The sequence below is a fragment of the Vigna umbellata genome, chromosome 4 (genome assembly GCF_029865625.1).
Source record: "Vigna umbellata cultivar VRB3 chromosome 4, Vumbellata_1.0, whole genome shotgun sequence".
NCBI lineage: Eukaryota > Viridiplantae > Streptophyta > Magnoliopsida > Fabales > Fabaceae > Vigna > Vigna umbellata.
Window position 1 is genome coordinate 38267273 of NC_142168.1, and position 19034 is coordinate 38286306.

The following is a 19034-nucleotide window of genomic DNA, read 5'->3' on the forward strand; positions in this document are numbered from 1 at the left end:
TTTACACCATTGAAGACAAAATACATACACATTAAAACCCAAAATAATAATATTTAAATTATATTTATTTTATTTTTATTTTTTAATTTAAAATTCTAATATACATTATTATATTATTAAAATAAAAAGCATGTCAACAAGGAATGATGTTATGTTGACACCATTAAAGACAAAATATACACATTATAACCCAAAAATCATAATATTTAAATTATATATTTTTTATTTTTCTTAATTTAAAATTATAATATACATTATTATATTATTAAAAGGAGTGTTAATTGGATGTATTTTCTGAAAAGGATGTCACCATATTATTCTTCTTGAAAAAGTAAACATTTTTATTTATAAAAAAGGAAAGATATTTAAAAAGTAAAATAATAAATATAAGATATGTGTAAAAATTTATTAGGTGTCAATAGTACCCTTTTATTCATTTTCAACAAATTTCAATTAACATATAAATTGTGTTCAAAAGTATACTAAACTAGATATAAACAAGTAAATAGTGAAACTGTGAGTATGTTTCAACAGATTCACATGTAAGAAATTTAGAAGATAACAAACAAGAAAAAATGAGGTTATTACTTATAATTTCTTATCATATATTCATTCCTCTGTTATTAGAGACATTATTTTTACTTGTCTCCCAACTAAATATTCTTCTCACTCGAGTTTTCACTATCACTGTCTTAATATTCCTATTTTAAGAAACTCTCTCTTACACTCTTTTTAGCATCATCTACCATGCTTGTGCAAAGACTTGAATTATGATTCCTAGTATATGTAGTGACATGTCAAGGTACAATAGATCTTGTCCTCTCACTAATGTCATGATCACGATGAACTAGGTAGGTCAATATATATATATATATATATATATATATATATATATATATATATATATATATATATATATATATATATATATATAAATATATATATATATATATAAAAAGATATTACTCCTTACATCATTACATTGATTTTATTCTAATGATGCACAACCCTTTAATCTCAAAAAACTATACAGCATATTATGAACACCAATGTAAACGCTCTGAAAACTGAAACTTCTTTCCATAATCATTAGCAACAAGAAGGCAACAATTGTTCTCTTTCAGTGCAAACATGTCAACCCTTTTGACATTTTGTTCTGAAAGGGTAAATTTTGAAGGCTCATATGATAAGGGCATAGCTTACAGAAGAGGGAATGAACTCCAGCACTGAAAGAAGACTGAGACTGCAAAATTCCTACCATGGCAAATATTTTGTACTAAGCTTCTTTCATGTTTCAGAAGCTTTGTACATTAAGCCAACTATTTCATCTATAATTTATAGCAAGCATCGATTGCAATCACAAAATCTAGCTCTCTAAAAACCCTTCATTGTTATCATATTTTCTGCATTGCCCTTTTGTAAATAACTTGTCCTCACTTTTTGATTTACCTACTCCCTATTTTTGAGTTTTTTGTTTAATTTCTCAAGAATTAGAAACTTTACAGATCAAATGTGTTTATGCGCCAAAAATGGAACTTTTGGTCCATCATGTAATGACGTAAAAGACTTTTTAATTAAATCTGCTATATTAAGTATGAAGTCACCAAATAAAGATATGAATGGACAAATTATTTTATGTGAATGATATATGGATGAACTTGAAAACTATAGAAACATTACAAAGTTAATGAAAATAGTATATTCTTTTGATAAAATATTTTCATTAGGCATTAACCATCTAAGGAATAACGACTATCAAAGTTGGTTGAGTTCTGATATGGCATAATTAATCACTCTGTTACATTGACAGAGCAGTTCCCGAGATCCTCTCCTTGCCTTTCTTTAACATTGCATTGTGAAACTTTTCTGTGTTTTTTCATAGACAAACTCGTATACCCCAAAACCCAGCTTTCATTTCCTTAAATATCCTTGCATGACAGCTTCTCCCTCCTTTTTTTAAATTTTCATCTTGATTCTCTTTGCGATTTTCCATCTCCAGAACGGTGGTGCAAAACAGGTTAATCTTGTAATAAACCTCATTTTGCACCATTTTCTTTGAAGGGCCGTTGTAAATCGAAGCCACGGGATTTCCAGAATTCATTCTAAAAATAGTAAGTTTTTCATTACTTTTCATTTCCGATTGTACAATAACAAGAGGGTATTCGTTTATTATTTTACATGAAGATAATAATGTTGTTGTATGCTAATGATGCAAACAATCTCTTCATGTTTAAGGGTGAATGTAATGTGTTGTGTTGTAGCTCTTGTATGCATTATTCTTTCAGAGAAAAAGAACAATAATCTGCAACATTACAAGAAATTGTATCAGAATTGTGGTCTATAAGTGCTACTGGTGTTGCTTTTTGCAGAGTTCCAAAGTTAATGGCTTATTCGAATTATGAGAGCGGCAAAAAAGGAAGTGGTAAGAAACTAAAAGTGCATTTTGATCTACCTGAGGATGATGATTATCCCAATCACAAGCGTTCTGGTTCTTTAGGATCTGCTAGATCTTCTTCATCAGATTCTGATGATGGCATGGACAATGCTGATTCTAAGTATTGTGGCATGTATGGCTCTCCTGTGTGGAGTTTCCAAGGAGGGTCAGTGACCCAATCTCCTCCACTTCAGCTCATGAATTCTCCTGGGTATGACCCTAACAGAATCCCATCTTCTATATTTAACAAACCTGCAAGTCCTATGGAATGGAGTGTCGCCTCAAATGAATCACTGTTCAGCATACACATAGGAAACAACAGTTTCTCAAAGGATCATGCTTTTGCATTGAGCAACAGATCTGGGGATTTTCCTAGGACTGCTGATATAGCAGCACTGCCATCTGTTCAAGAGGTAAATTCTAAAGACAAAAATGTGGACATGGAAAGACACTCTTTTTCATCAGATTCGCTCAGTGAAACTTCAGACTCAGTTACAAAACAAGATCATGAGAAAAAAACAAGTGAAAATGCAGGTTCAGTTGTTGACACCAACAAGACAGAAACATCAGAAATTTCCACACATGAGACAGTGTTGGACAAAACTCCAGATGATCATAGTAAAGAAGTAAAGATGCCTAATGGGGAACCTAAAAAAGTTTTCCGTTCCATGGGAAGCGATTTAAGCACACGTTCATTTCAATTTCCTATGTGAGTTTTCATTATATTTTTCTTATGTCTGTGTTGTATCATTATGCTGTAACTTCTCACAGAGGGGTGGATATTTTATGCATGCAAATCGAATAGAAAATCTTGTTTTGATGAAATCTTAAATAAGCAAGACTTTTACATATATGTTCAGACTGGTTCTTCCAACCTCAAGATTTTGCTAATAATTCATGCTTTCCATCATTGATCACTAACATGTGTTGATATCATAATATAGGAGGTGCAAAATGTGCATTGTCAATAACTACAGAAATTTGGTGGAAGTTATTTGATAGAAATTAGTCTTACTTGAATTTCATGTTATGACCATCTGCTCAATTTTTTGGTTTTAGACAATGTTTTTAGACAGTTGACCATATTACTACCTTTTCTTTGGATAGTTTTTCACATGTGCCATAAATCTGTCATGAATTTTTAATTTTCACATGTACCATAAACCCTATAAATGTAGTCAGATTTGCAAAGTTGAGTTAAACTTAAAATAAACTACTTAAGTTTTGTTCTTCTTCTGTCATTTTTGTTTAAGCTTTGTTCTTCTTCAAGTTAATTTGATTTGCTTAGGGGTATGATGTCCTGCTTTTGACCACCATTTTGCTCTTGAATTCTTTCAGATTGACGGCTGAAGGAGGAAGAAATAGTTCATCAACAGAAGATTCATCAGAAAAGCAAGAGAAAGGTGAAAACCAGGGGCAGCAGCCAGAGAATGATCTGCAGAAAAATCCTAGTTCTAAATCAGAAAAGGCACCAAAACAAAGTGGCAAAACTTGGTGTTTCTGCTTCACCTGTTCACCATGTTTTTGAGAGAGAATGGTCTTTAATGATGTTGGAATGGAAATAGCTAAATGAGAAAAATGATGATGGTGACAATGGTCAAACAATAGATCTACTGGTTACATGGAAATCATTTCCCTCATTGAAACATGAGCTTCAATCACGTGGTTAAGAAGGAAATGAGTTCAATGTTAAAAGAGTATACATAGATGAATATTTTTTGTCAATAACCTCTGACAACAAATCAATCGAATGATGATTATGTAAGCCATCCAACAGTGCTTGAAAATAGTTATTATGCTTTAAAGGGTCCGAATTCTTAGATATTAATCTTTTCGTTAAATCATTTGCATTAAGGTTCCTATTCATAGATCCCTCTGCTTCAGAAATCAAAATTGAGAGGATTCAACTCATACACTTCTTACTGTTTCAAGTTTTATAAATTTAGGTTGTTCATGTACATCGCTAGTTCTATCATTTTACACCTTTTAATTGGATACTCGAATTTCAAATTCAGTATATTCAACCCATTATGGTGTTTGTGTTTGTATATGTTTAGCGCGAATAATAAAATTAAATAAAAGCAAAAAATCTGACATCCCAAAATGAAAAATTACATAGATAATAAAAGAACAATTAGGTAAAACAAACCTCCTTTAAAGAAAAGATTTACTTTTGTAGATCTATCTTACAACTCATATGCTACTCCCTCCCCTCTAGCTGGAACAACTGAAAAGGTGAATCCCTAAGCTCACACCATTAGGTGATCATTGCAAAAGAGAAACAACGTATAAAAGACAAACCACAGAAAAACAAGGATAAGTTAGATAAACAAGGAAATATCATATTTATATAAATATAAACAAATCAACCTCAGTTCAAGAGGATATGATACACACCAATCATTCTATACATCTCATAACTTAAACAAGACTCATTCGGATTAAGTATGAATGTTAAACTATTGGTAGTCTGTGCACTTGTATGGTATAACTGACACTCTCCAACACCATACAATGTTAGTCCATAATCAATGCCTAGGGCTAAATTCAAAGCCTATAGACAAGAACCTCCCGCTACTCTCACCACATGTATCATTCCTCTCTACTTGAGAATGAATGATCATTAAGAGTGTCAGAATAGACCACCATTTCAAAGTTCCATACATTCATACAACAACATCAACATCAACCAAAGCATTTCCATGAAATCTCACTCTGAGTCATGGAAATACGTCCAATAACCATACTTAGGATACTCCTCCTTGGAATTCCTTTTTCACACGATACATGAAATCCACACCTCACACATTACTTGCACATTATCATCACATCACATCCATAATTACATTCATAACTATAATTGCATCAGCATAAACAAAAGGAAAACATACATAACTACTAGTACCAGTCGCTCAGCGCACCTTCTCACTGAGCGAAAGTCCTCAGACAGAAAACTAGCCTCTACAACCACTCGCTGAGCGACTCCACTCGCTATCCGAATAAAACTGACAGTGCTCCCAGACCTCAACCATTCGTTGAGCACATCCTCTCGCTGAGCGAAAGTCCTCAGACAGAAACTCATCTCTGCAACCACTCGCTGAGCGAATCCACTCGCTATCCGAATAAAACTGACAGTGCTCCCAGACCTCAACCATTCGTTGAGCGCACCCTCTCGCTGAGCGAAATTCCTCAGACAGAAACTCATCTCTACAACCACTCGCTGAGCGAATCCACTTGCTATCCGAATAAAACTGACAGTGCTCCCAGACCTTAACCATTCGCTGAGCGCACCCTCTTGCTGAGCGAAAGTTCTCAAACAGAAAACCCATCTTTACAACCACTCGTTGAGCGAATCCACTCGCTCACCGAGTCTACATAATCTGCAGCACCAATTATGCAGAATTACGCAACCTATACCAATTTTTACCAATTCTAACTATTTTTCCCAACTTCTAACTCTCCTGGATTTTTTTATATACTTAAATTAACTTGTACAACTATTTCTATACCTTACAAATATCAATCTAAACAAGTTGCTACAAGATCTCAACCAAAAACTCACAAAAACTCAACTTAGAGACTCAAATTGAATTCTACCACTTGTGGCACAATTTCAAGCAACTTAGGGACTCAAGCAAGTCCCAAATGAGTTACCAAAACTCTCCAAACTGACCATTTGAGGACAGAACCTCTAACTCAAGTTTTCACTAGTTCACTTCCTCAAATTAAGTTCTAAACCAAGTAGAACTCTACCTTATCTATCACCAAACCTTCTCCACACAGATTTCATCCATTTTAAACATCTTAACCACTCATAACACACTCAAAACAGACTTCACATACTTCAAACCAATTCACAAGACTTCTCTCACAGTTTTCACTTTCTAAGACCTCATTTCTAGACCAAAATAACCTATAACCAAGAGTAACCCTTGCTCCCAATAATTCCATCATCACAATTCCCTTTATCAACACTAAATTCAACATCAATCTCATATACAAATAGATTCAACATATTATATATCATTCATCAACACACAAAACATCAAACACCTAATTGATTTCTCTACATTCAATTATAGAACAGAATTTTACTCACACAGTTCAATATTCATGCATCCTCTAACATACACAATTAGCATCAATTCAAGAAAACTCTAGCTTTCCTTACCTTACACCGACTATACAAATCTCAACTAATGTCCCGATTACTTCTCGCACAAGGAATTCCTAGAAATACCTACGAATCACCAATTGTCGATTGGAGACAAATCTTAGAACCCAAATTTAACCAATGATCAAGGAAGAAGATCACTTAATACATGCAAAACATTTCCTCTTTGCATGATCAAGGATCAAGAAAAAGAACAAGAAAAGGGATGAAAACTTACTTGCTCTGAACACCAAATTGATCGGATAGAATGGTAGACCTTGACGCCGTGATCGTTTAGGCACCTCCTGATAGTCAAACAGATGACTTGAGATGAAGAACTCTTAAAGAGAAGGTAAAGAACTCGTGACTTCGTATGGTAAGTTTTAAAATAATGAAACTCGTTTATAACAAAATTATTTATAATAAAACCGTTTAATATTAAAATAATGAAGGCTCACTATTTTTTTTTAGAGTACACCACTTCTAAAATACTATTTTTTGGGGTTTTACATTGAGTTTTAAACTTTCTGTTGTAAAAATGCTAATTTGAACATAAATTATTATAATTAGGATTTCAACGTAATTATTATGTACTTAAATAATATTTAAGTTTGAAAAATTATATTAATTATGTAACGGTTAAAGAAATTTAATATATTTGCTCCTTAATAATGGTCATATATGATTATTTAAGGAAAAATTACTATTATAATATCCAGTTATGTATGAAATTTTTTTGTTTCGTAAATTTAAAATTTTTGGTGATTTCTTTAATATTAATTGTATGTTAATATCATTATTTTTGCTTTAGTAAACATAACTAATTTATTAATGACAAAACACATATTCAATTATTTTAAACAAAATGATAAAATTAAAGTTCTTTTTACTAAAATTGTAACTTTCTTTTTCTATACTAATATTTAGGTTTAACTAGTTCGAAGGTCCTTATTTATGCAGTTTTGCGTCAATTAGGTCCATGTATTTTGAAATAACTCAATTTAGTCTCTATTCATAAAAAATTGAAGCAATACAATTTCTGTTGTTAAATTCTGTGAACTGCGTAAAAATTGTTGTCAGGTGACTAGGTGAGATGAATCAATTAAACTTAATATTTATAATATCTTTTTTACTTTGCTACATAGATATGAGTTTGGTCATTCATGATGATAAATGACTTAATGTACTGTGAAATGTTACTTTCATGTGAAGAAAATAACTATTTATTCAAAATTATTGAATAATCATAGTAATTCGTTTTAGAAAAAATATGAGCATTTTTTTAATCTTGATTATTTAAAAGCTAATTATGTATATTTATCGTTCTCATCTCTTATGATAAAAATTATCTCATTTAATATCTATTATATATATAATATTAAAGTAGAAGTGTGACTGAGGCATATGTGAAGAACGTGGATAGGTAACTGAGAGACTGTCTCAGTTCACAAGTTGACGCTTTTCTTTCAGTCTTACGGAATGGTGACGTTTGTAATAGGTAACCTTTTTAAGGCCATTTAAGTCTAGTCTATTTTGGTCACAAAAGATGAATTGGGTTAGATTGTTTGTAAATTGCAAATGGATTAAATTTTAAAATTTTGACTGATGGATGGTAGGGATCTATTTTTTTTATCATTGAAAGTCTAATATTATAAAAATAAATTAAATTTTTTTATTTTTTATATGAAAATATATTAATGATCACTAATCAGAGTGATTTTGAATTAAAAGACTGAAAGGAATGTGAGCTATTTTAGATTTTAGTTAAGTTATATCAAATTTTGATCCAGTTATATCAAACATTGGTCGAAGTGTATCATACTTCGGTTGAGTTGGTGAGTTCCAATTTTTTTAATAAAATTGATTGACAAGTTGACCTGAGTGACCCACAAAACTAGTTTACTACGTTACTGAGTTGGTTCAGATTTTAAGATTGAAAATGTTAATCTGATTTATCTTTTCTTAGTCGGGTTCATCAGGTTTAATCTTTTTCATCATCCTACGAAATGCTTAATTATAAATCTTAATATTGGAAAAATCATTATTTTAAAATAAAAAATAGTATAATCTCTTTTAACTTTAATTAAAACGTAGTAAATGTTTTAAACCTCCGAGTTTCTTTACGACACTATCTGTAGAAAGAAAAAGAAAAATTCGTTTAACACCAAATTCGTTTTAAAGAAAAATTATTTAATCTTCTGATGTGTGTTTGCTTATGGCTCCTTCCTCGCGGCAGAGACATGGTAATAATAGTGAAAGTATGGTGCACCACATGCTGGTTGTTAAGAATTATAAACAACATCAAGATAAATTGTAAGAAATAAATAAGTGATTTGTTAATTGATTTTTTTATTTATTCTTATTTTTTAATTAAAACATATTTGTCCATAATTTTGAAATTATGAAATTCATCTAACGAATTGAATCTTGTGACTTTGTGCTCATCCAATAATTGAACTGCGTTCAACAAAAGATAGGTGTTTGACATATTCTGCATCCATCTTGTACCTATGATTTTGTTGTTTTTACCAAAACACTCCTAGGTATAAGCTTTTGATCAGTGTCTAATGGAATGTAGCTCTCATTCTCCATGACATATAACATATTCATGTGGCTTAATTAATGCTAATAACTTTTGCTTTCAAGTAGTCATATTCCACTCCTTTAAAAGCATGAGATGACGTATATTGATCACGTGCCTTTGTAATACCATTTTGGCATAGTTAATCTCCAATCATGTTTCGAACTCAAATCTCTTAGGATTGATAGGGTTAATCAATATATTAGAATATATTAGAATATATTTGAAGTATTTTTCACTTTAAAGTTTGGAGTTCTATTATGGTTTTATTCTTAAAAAACATTTTAGAAGATTATAAGAAAAATGAGTATTTAAATTGAGTCTCAACTTCTACGTGATATAAAACTATTAGTGTGTACCGAAACAAGTCTCTAATCGAGAGTTAGGAGAGTTTTTGTCCAAGACAACACCAATATTCTGATCTCAAGTTTATTAACATAATCATCACATATGAGGTATTGTATGCTTAAAGTTTATAACGTCATCATGGTGTTGTCTTTAAAAATTGCCTTGAAGGGTTAACTTCTACTGTATATTTAAACTGTCTTGAGTCTTAACTTCTACTACACATGTTTGAGTCTTCTTGTGGAATGTCATATTTTCGTTTTATACTTATGTTATGTAAAATTAAAAACAATAAACAATACATAATATCAAATATTATATTTATTTTCCTTTTATGGTAATCATTCTCGTTTGATTGATATAAATTATATTCAAATAAAACATACAAAGATATTACAAATAATATTAGAATATAAATAGAAAGATTGACCCATTGTATTTGATCAACAAGTTAAAACATGTAATGTTTATTATTAATGATTGATTTTATATAAATACCAAGCAAGTCAATTATATTTGTTAATTAAATTAATATTATTATTAGATGTATATAATATTAAGATTGTATTATAGTTTATTAATTGGTAGAGCCTTTGTATTACACATCAATCTAATTTTTTTTTAACATATATAAGCTTGTTAATATATAAAGAAGAGTAACATAATACAAAATAACCACTTTGATGCTTAAGTACTTTTATTATCAACAAACACTTAAGTGAAGGGTTTTTTGAATGTTAACCATAACCATAGCATCATATATTGTTTGCATTTGTTATATATGTACACTATTACCATAAGATTGATATATTATTCTCTTATCTTCAATAAATTTCTTTCTTGGTATCAGAGCATGTAAGTTTTGAAGGCTTTTGATCCAATGCAAACCATGACATATGTTCTAGATTCAAATAACAAAAATTGATATTTTATCCATTATGTATTAAAACATGTAATGTAATTATTATTAATGATTGATTTTATATAAATAAAATCAAGTAATTTACATTTATTGCACTATTGTACAAATAATTTTTATGATGACCTATTATGCCAATTATAATCCACTAGAAAAGTGACGTGGTGATAAATTTATAAATATGATAAGATTTTTTATGCCAATTATCACTAGAACCGACATAAAAAGTGAGTATGATGACATTTTCGTAATAAAGTAAAAGACTTTTTATATGAGTTATCATTGGAACCGGCATAGAAAGTGGACACAATGACAATTTCGTAATAAAATATTATATTTTATATGCTGATTATACCAGAACTAGTATACAAAGTGGGTGCGTATATTATTTTAATTTAAAAATACATATTATGCCAAATTTTCACTACAACTAACATAGAATTTTTAATTTTCATATTCTCCTCTTCTCCTCCTTGCACAACACTTCATTGTTCGGCTCACAATATTCTCCTCCCTCACACCACTCTTTACTCTCATTGGTGGCTCGCGTCTTCTCCCTCTCGCTACACTTGGTTGTCACTCTCATTATCTTTCTCGATGATGATGACAACTTTCGTTCTCACAGAGGTCGTTGTCGTTGTGTTGCTCTTACTCTCGTAGACCCTTAGTGCTCTCGTAGGTATTAGGTTTTAGGGTTTTGAGTATTTCCTATCTCAAGGGAACTCTATAGATTTTAGTCTTCAATGGAGTGGCCTCGCCATTATCCTTCGTTGTTGTCTTCTCCCAATCCCTTGCTTTGTTTCACTCCTTCTGTTTTCCCAGATTAGGAATTTTGATTTATGAAATTAGTTATCCATATTAAGGTACTTCATTGTTTTTATGTTTATTGATTTATGAAATCATCTATCAAACACAACAATCATGAAGCAGAGGTAATGAAGTAAGAAATGAATTGCAACAATGGTGTTACGGGTTTGAAAGTAACAAACAATGATGAAATTAAGGTTTAATGAAAATCTTGATAATAAGATTTTCTATGGCGGTTGTGTCTAAACCAATATAATATATCAATATCAATTTCAAAGTCTAACATAATTTCTTTTAACCGATATAAAACGTCTTTGTTATACTAATGTTAATTAAATCAGTATTATTATTAGATGCATAAGGTGGTATGATTATTCATTAATTAGTAAAAGATTGTGTTACACAACAACATAATACAAAATAACCAATTTAATGTTTAAGTACCTTTATTATAAGCAAAATTGTTAATATAATACTTTTAGGTATCGTTCCAATCTTAATATCTCAATTAAACATTAATCAATATACGGTAGAATATAAAATATCTATTAAACCTTTTTCTATCAATAGCTATTAAACCTTTTTCTATCAATACACACATTTTTTTTGTCAATAATTAATATAATTTAAATAATTATGTTTATTTCGATTTCTTTGTCAATAATTAACATAATTTAAATAATTATATTTATTTTGGTTTCAAATCTACTGAAATAGTATTGTTCAATCGATATTATATTAAACATATTATTTGCTTTGAGGTTTAAAGTTCCTATGACAATTCTCAGATGATTATTGAAAGAGTAAAATATATATTTAAATCATTTTTAACTTTAACTTCTAAATAATAAAATTACTAGAAATACCAAAATAATTTTAAATAATTGAAATGTAATAAATAAACTAGTTTAAGTTATAAGTAATACACATTTTCTTTAGTATTTTATCCTTTTTGGTCTTTTTTTCTCTTTTATAACTTTATTCTTTAGTTATAAATAGGTTAAATTATGTTTTGGTCTTTATTTTTCTATGAAAATATCAAATTAATTTATATTTTTTTTATGTGTCTCAATTTATTTTAGAAAATTTGACACAATCAAGCAGATTTTCTTAGTAATTTTTTTTTCATTTTTTATTTTCTATTAAAATAAATATATTATGTGTCAAATCAGTATCTTGTCATGTAGTCATGACAGTGACAGTGTAACTGTTATCAATATCACTACTACACTAAGTATCATCTTAATCCTAATTTTGTATAATGTATTTTTATTTTTTTTAATTCAATACTACTTTTTCGAACAATTTTGTCTTTTTTTCAAATTGAGACTAAATTTACTTTTTATATAAATAATATACAAATATTTTTATTAAAATTAATATTTTTATTAAATACATTAATAAAAGTTAAGTTCATTTAAATTTATATTTTACATTGAATTTTATTTTAATTTTTTAAAATTTATATTTTGCATTAAATTTTATTTGTATTAATATTTTATTACATTGTTTTATTTGAATTTATATTCAAACAATTTCATATTTTTAAAACGTGTAAAATTCAATAATTTCTATATAAATGGTTGAGTTGATTTAAAAATAACAATTTTATAAATTCAAATCTAAAATTTTAAAATAATTTTATAACAATTTGAAACAAATAAATTTAAAATTTTAAAAGTTTTAAATAAATTTCAATGTAAAATATAAATTTAAATAAAAATATGTATATAATATTTATATAAAAGTTAAACTTAGTATCACGAGAAATAAAATTATTCAAATTATAAAAGAAATTGAAACGAGTGAGAAACAAAAATAAAAACATAAGAATCAAATTGAGATTATGATAATGAAGATTGACTAGTTACATTGTCATTGTTCACTGCTATAATAAGATTCTAACTTGACACATGATATTTTTTTTAAAAGAAACTAAAAAATCACAAATTTACACTAAAAATACATTAACCAATTTGAAATTTTTGTAAGAAAATAAAAATTAAAGACGTAATTAAACCTTATAAATACATCCGTAAAAAAACAAACATTTATTAACAATAAAAAAAAAAACACCAACTCACGAGAAGTATATCAACAAATTTAAGTATATGTATCATTTCATCTCAACTTTAATAAATTTCACGTTAAGTATTGTAAGATATTAGTAAGCTTTTACATAACAATTAATATAAGAATAAATAAGATGTGTACATTTAACTTTTTCTTCCTTTTAAAGTAAAGTTTGTTTAACTTTTCAAATACACTTTTAAATAATTTAAAAGTATAGTCTTCCATAAGCTAGTAAAATAAAGCATTTACATTAAGAAAAACTTTTAAAAGATTGCATGTATTTTTCTTTTATAAAAGACTATGTACAAAGAAGGAAAAACTATTACAAAGTAACAAGTTTTCCTTTGATTATTACTATTTAATTTTCTTTTCTATAGTAGTAAAATATGAATCAAACTATACTCATTAATACATTAGCACCTGAAGCAAAACAAGCATCATGAGAGGATTTATTCAAAGTCTCAACAATATTTATTGATGACGATCCCCTTCTTGCAAGTAAATTCAGAACAATAATTGCTGATGATTTATCATGATCCAATAAGTCCTTCATATCCAAAATAAGGAATATCATTTATTTATTTATTTCTCAATAAATCACATATTCGTTGTCAATAAATAATATATATTAAATAATTATGTTTGTTCCAATTTTAAATTTATTAATATATATTATTAGGATTAATTACTACATACTTTGAAACTTGAAATTCTATTATAATTTTATTTTCAATTAATTTTAACTTCAATTTGTAATCAATGAGACTATTCAAAATATTAAAAGTAAATTTAAATCATTAATACATAATTAATAAACTAGTTTAAGTTATAAGTGCATCGGGAGCAGTTTCTGGAAACATTTTTGCTTTTCTTACTGTGTTTCAATCTTTTTTCTTCTCTTTTGTGTTGTTATTATTTAGAGTTAAAAATGGATCCTCTAAACTAAGCGGTTTCAATGAAAACCACGATACCAGTACATTGTCCAAACTCAATTTCAAATAAAAATAACGATACTTGAGAATATATTTTGATAATATTTTAATATTATATATTAGTCTAAAATTATTTTATAATTAATAATAATTATTATAAACATTAACAATAATACCGTAAATAATGGTAAAATATTAAAAAAAATTATCGAAAATGGTCATCTTCCAAAAGAATTCATGATTCGACTTCGATTTCAAACACACCATTCTATGCACTATGTGACGAAAGCATAGACAACCATGCAAGGTTTTCCTATAAATGTGAGTGTGGAACCAGACAACTATCATACAAAGGTTGCAAAATCAGTGTGCGACAAAACTTCTTTCCACTTCTACAAACATTTACTTAAGAAACAAACGTTTTCGTTTTAAAAAAGTGATTTTCGTTAGGATTTAATCATCACTGTTAAAAAACTATATTTATTTATTTTTAAAATTTAAAAATCAAACCGAAAGAAAAATCAATTCTAACTTTATAGTGATAAAAACATATTTAAATCTTTATAATATAATATTCTTCTTAACTTAAGTTTGTGACGCATTTTTTGAAATTGATATGAGATTAAAGAGTTTTAAGAAAATATTTTTACATTAAAAAAAGACAAAAAAGGAGAAGAACGCGTTTAGCAAAAGAGAAAACTGCTGAGTTGTGTCTTGTTCTTCCTTCTTCTCCATCGTTTCCATCATCGTTTTTTCTTCTACTTATTACCGTTTCTTCTTCTCTTCAACTTCACTCCAAAAACAGGCTCCATTTCTCTCTCTATCTCTCTCTGTCAGATGTTTTCTGCTTCTTCTCTTACTATCTCTTCTTCCTCTTCTTATTCTTCTTCTCCTTCTTCTTCTTCTTCTTCTTCTTCTTCTTCTCCTCATTGCCCTTCAGTGATCAAAGGCAATTCCCTCATGCAATTTCTCTTCGTTGTCTTAGTGCTCCTTTTCACGTTGCAAAACGACGCCTTTGCGGTCGATTCGGACAAATCCGTGCTCCTCCGTATGAAGGCGTCGTTGTCCGACCCCGCCGGCGTTCTCTCCACGTGGACCACCGCTGACGGTTCTCACTCCGGACACTGCTACTGGTCTGGCGTCCTCTGTGACGCGAACTCCCGCGTCGTCGCCGTCAACGTCACCGGAAACGGCGCCAGCCGAGCCTCGCACCCGTGCTCCGATTCCTCTAAACTCCCCCTCTACGGTTTCGGAATTCGGCGAACATGCAAAGGTAGTAAAGGTTCTCTCTTCGGAAACGTTTCTTCTGTTGGTTTCGATTTCATCAGTGAGCTCACGGAGCTTAGGGTTTTGTCTCTCCCCTTCAACGCGTTGGAGGGGGAAATTCCCGAAGCAATTTGGGGCATGGAAAATCTAGAGGTTCTCGATTTAGAAGGGAACTTGATAAGTGGTTATCTTCCCTTGAGAATTCACGGTTTGAGGAAGTTGAGGGTTCTGAATCTTGGGTTTAATAGGTTTATTGGGGAGGTACCTAGTTCAATTGCGTCTCTTGAGAGTTTGGAGGTTCTGAATTTGGCTGGTAATGAATTGAATGGTTCTGTGCCTGGTTTTGTCGGGAGGCTTAGAGGGGTGTATCTTTCGTTTAATCAGTTCAGTGGGGTTGTTCCGCGAGAGATTGGGGAGAATTGTTGGAAGCTTGAACATTTGGATTTGTCTGGGAATTCGTTGGTTCAAGGGATTCCGGGGAGTTTAGGGAATTGTGAGAGGTTGAGGACGCTTTTGCTGTATTCCAATTTGTTGGAAGAGGGTATTCCTGGTGAGCTTGGGAAGCTCAAGAGCCTTGAGGTGTTGGATGTTTCCAGGAACACTCTCAGTGGCTCTGTGCCGAGGGAGCTTGGGAATTGCTCAGAGTTGTCGGTTCTTGTGCTGTCAAATCTCTTTGATGTTCGGGGTGATGCTGCCGGTGATTTTGGGAAATTAGGTTCAGTGAATGATGAGGTGAATTATTTTGAAGGGTCAATGCCACTGGAGGTTTTTTCGCTTCCAAACTTGAGGATATTGTGGGCTCCCATGGTGAATCTGGAAGGCAGTTTTCAAGGGAACTGGGGTGGTTGTCAGAGCTTGGAGATGGTAAATTTGGCTCAGAACTTTTTGAGTGGGGAATTTCCGAACCAGCTTGGTGTCTGCAAGAGGCTGCATTTTCTTGATTTAAGTGGAAACAACCTTACTGGGGTGCTTTCTGCAGAACTTCACGTTCCCTGTATGAGTGTTTTTGATGTTAGTGGGAACATGTTATCTGGCTCAGTTCCTGATTTCTTCAATACCGTTTGTCCCCCTGTTCCTTCTTGGAATGGAAACCTGTTTGAAGATGGGAATGTTTCCTCGCCATATGCCTCGTTTTTTTTGTCAATGGTTCATGAAAGATCACTTTTTACATCAATGGGGGGAATTGGTACTTCTGTTGTTCACAACTTTGGGCAAAACAGCTTTACCGGTATTCGGTCGCTACCCGTACCTCATGACAGGCTGGGGAAGAAGAATGGTTACACGTTTCTTGTTGGTGGAAATATTCTTACAGGAACATTTCCTACATATTTATTTGAGAAATGTGATAGACTAGACGCATTCCTTTTAAATGCCAGTTATAATAATATATCTGGTCATATACCTTTCAATATCAGTCGAATGTGCAGATCATTGAAATTTTTGGACGTGTCTGGAAATCAACTTGCGGGACCTATTCCTGTTGATTTAGGGAATGTTGTATCCCTTGTATCGCTAAACCTCAGTAGGAATCAATTACAAGGTCAAATTCCCTCCAGCCTTGGCCAGATGAAGAATCTGAAGTTTCTCTCTTTGGCTGGTAATAAGTTAAATGGCTCAATTCCTACCAGCCTGGGGCAGTTGTACTCTTTGGAAGTCTTTGACCTCTCTTCAAACTCTCTTACTGGTGAAATTCCAAAGGCTATTGAGAACATGAGAAATCTGACTGATGTTTTGCTCAATAACAACAATCTTTCTGGTCATATTCCTGATGGTTTGGCACATGTCACTTCACTCTCAGTATTCAATGTGTCTTTCAACAACTTATCTGGATATTTTCCTTCCAACAGTGGCTTGTTTAAATGCAGCAGTGCTGTTGGGAATCCATACCTAAGTCCCTGCCGTGGACTGTCTCTGACTGTGCCATCAGGGAATCAGTCAGGGCCGATTGATAGCAGCTCTTATAATTCGGAAACAGAGCAAGCTAATGGCAAGAAGAGTGGGAGTGACTTCAGTTCTATTGAAATAGCATCTATAACTTCTGCTTCAGCCATTGTTTCGGTACTTATAGCCCTGATTGTTCTATTCTTTTACACACGGAAGTGGAAGCCAAGGTCCAGGGTTGTTGGCTCTACAAGAAAAGAAGTTACAGTGTTTACTGATATTGGGGTCCCATTGACATTTGAAAGTGTTGTCCAAGCCACAGGAAATTTCAATGCTGGAAACTGTATTGGGAGTGGAGGTTTTGGAGCAACATACAAGGCGGAGATAGCATCAGGAATCCTGGTGGCAGTCAAACGACTCGCAGTTGGACGTTTCCAAGGTGTTCAACAATTCCATGCCGAGATCAAGACCCTTGGGAGGCTTCATCATCCTAACCTTGTCACTCTGATTGGTTATCATGCTTGTGAAACAGAGATGTTTCTCATATACAATTATTTGCCAGGTGGTAATCTCGAAAAGTTTATCCACGAGAGGTCCACGAGGGCTGTAGACTGGAGAATTCTTCACAAGATTGCATTGGACATTGCCAGAGCACTTGCCTATCTGCATGATCAGTGTGTTCCCCGTGTTCTTCACCGTGATGTGAAGCCCAGCAACATCTTGTTGGATGATGATTTCAATGCTTATCTATCGGACTTTGGATTGGCTAGACTTCTGGGAACATCAGAGACACATGCTACCACTGGTGTAGCCGGAACATTTGGGTATGTTGCCCCTGAATATGCCATGACTTGCCGTGTTTCGGATAAGGCTGATGTGTATAGCTATGGTGTGGTGCTTCTGGAGTTGCTCTCAGACAAGAAGGCTTTGGACCCTTCATTTTCTTCTTTTGGAAATGGGTTCAACATAGTGGCATGGGCATGCATGCTATTGAAGCAAGGAAGGGCAAACGAGTTCTTCACTGCTGGGTTATGGGAAGCAGGACCTGGAGAGGATTTGGTAGAGGTTCTTCACTTGGCTATTGTCTGTACTGTTGACTCTCTCTCCACCAGACCTACAATGAAACAAGTTGTGAGAAGGCTCAAGCAGCTTCAACCCCCATCATGCTAGTCCACTTCTGTGGCTTCATCTTTTAACATTATTAATCTTAGAAATATTGTAATTTGTAATTTAGCATTTTTGTGGATTTAGGTTGATTTCTCAATTTGTACTTATTCTCCCCTTGTACATTTTTATATAGTTGTGGCCCCAATTTTGCATACTCTTTTCTTGATTCGGTGATAGTTTGCTTGGTGTTGACTGTTGAATCTGCAGAAGAATGCAGATATTTGATTCCCCTCTGGACATGTGTATTTGTTCAATAAAATTGAAAAATAGAATCTGTATTTTGAATTGTTTTTTCTTTTGTCTGCTTCTGCTAAATTTGAGTATCATAAAATAAGGGTGCTGCTAAAGTAAGTGTTCTGCTAGTCTCTATTCTATTTGTGTGCCATAGAATACTATCGCTCAAAAGTCAAAATAAGGTTCTTGTACAGTAAAATTTATGTATGAATACAGTAAGTAATATATACAAGACTTGCACA

The 19034-nt window shown here is 31.6% G+C and overlaps 2 protein-coding genes across 2 annotated transcripts; both read left to right on the forward strand.

Annotated features, from left to right (window-relative positions):
- The first annotated feature begins 2382 nt into the window (after positions 1-2382).
- On the forward strand, positions 2383-3962 carry LOC124828117 (uncharacterized). The gene is made up of 2 exons (XM_047301351.2): positions 2383-3143; positions 3773-3962. Exons 1-2 carry the CDS (start codon positions 2383-2385, stop codon positions 3960-3962), a joined length of 951 nt encoding a protein of 316 aa, XP_047157307.2.
- A 10980-nt stretch (positions 3963-14942) lies between these two features.
- RPK2 (receptor-like protein kinase 2) lies at positions 14943-18848 on the forward strand. The gene has a single exon (XM_047301410.2). The coding sequence runs from the start codon at positions 15082-15084 to the stop codon at positions 18559-18561; it is 3480 nt and encodes a 1159-aa protein (XP_047157366.2). The 5' UTR covers positions 14943-15081; the 3' UTR covers positions 18562-18848.
- The last annotated feature ends 186 nt before the right edge of the window (positions 18849-19034 follow it).

Excerpts from the sequence above, each read along its gene's own strand:
- LOC124828117 (XM_047301351.2), top strand. The coding sequence starts at position 2,383 with ATGGCTTATTCGAATTATGAGAGCGGCAAAAAAGGAAGTGGTAAGAAA. Across the intron at positions 3,144-3,772 it reads CGTTCATTTCAATTTCCTAT|ATTGACGGCTGAAGGAGGAA; the intron begins GTGAGTTTTCAT and ends GAATTCTTTCAG.
- RPK2 (XM_047301410.2), top strand. The coding sequence starts at position 15,082 with ATGTTTTCTGCTTCTTCTCTTACTATCTCTTCTTCCTCTTCTTATTCT.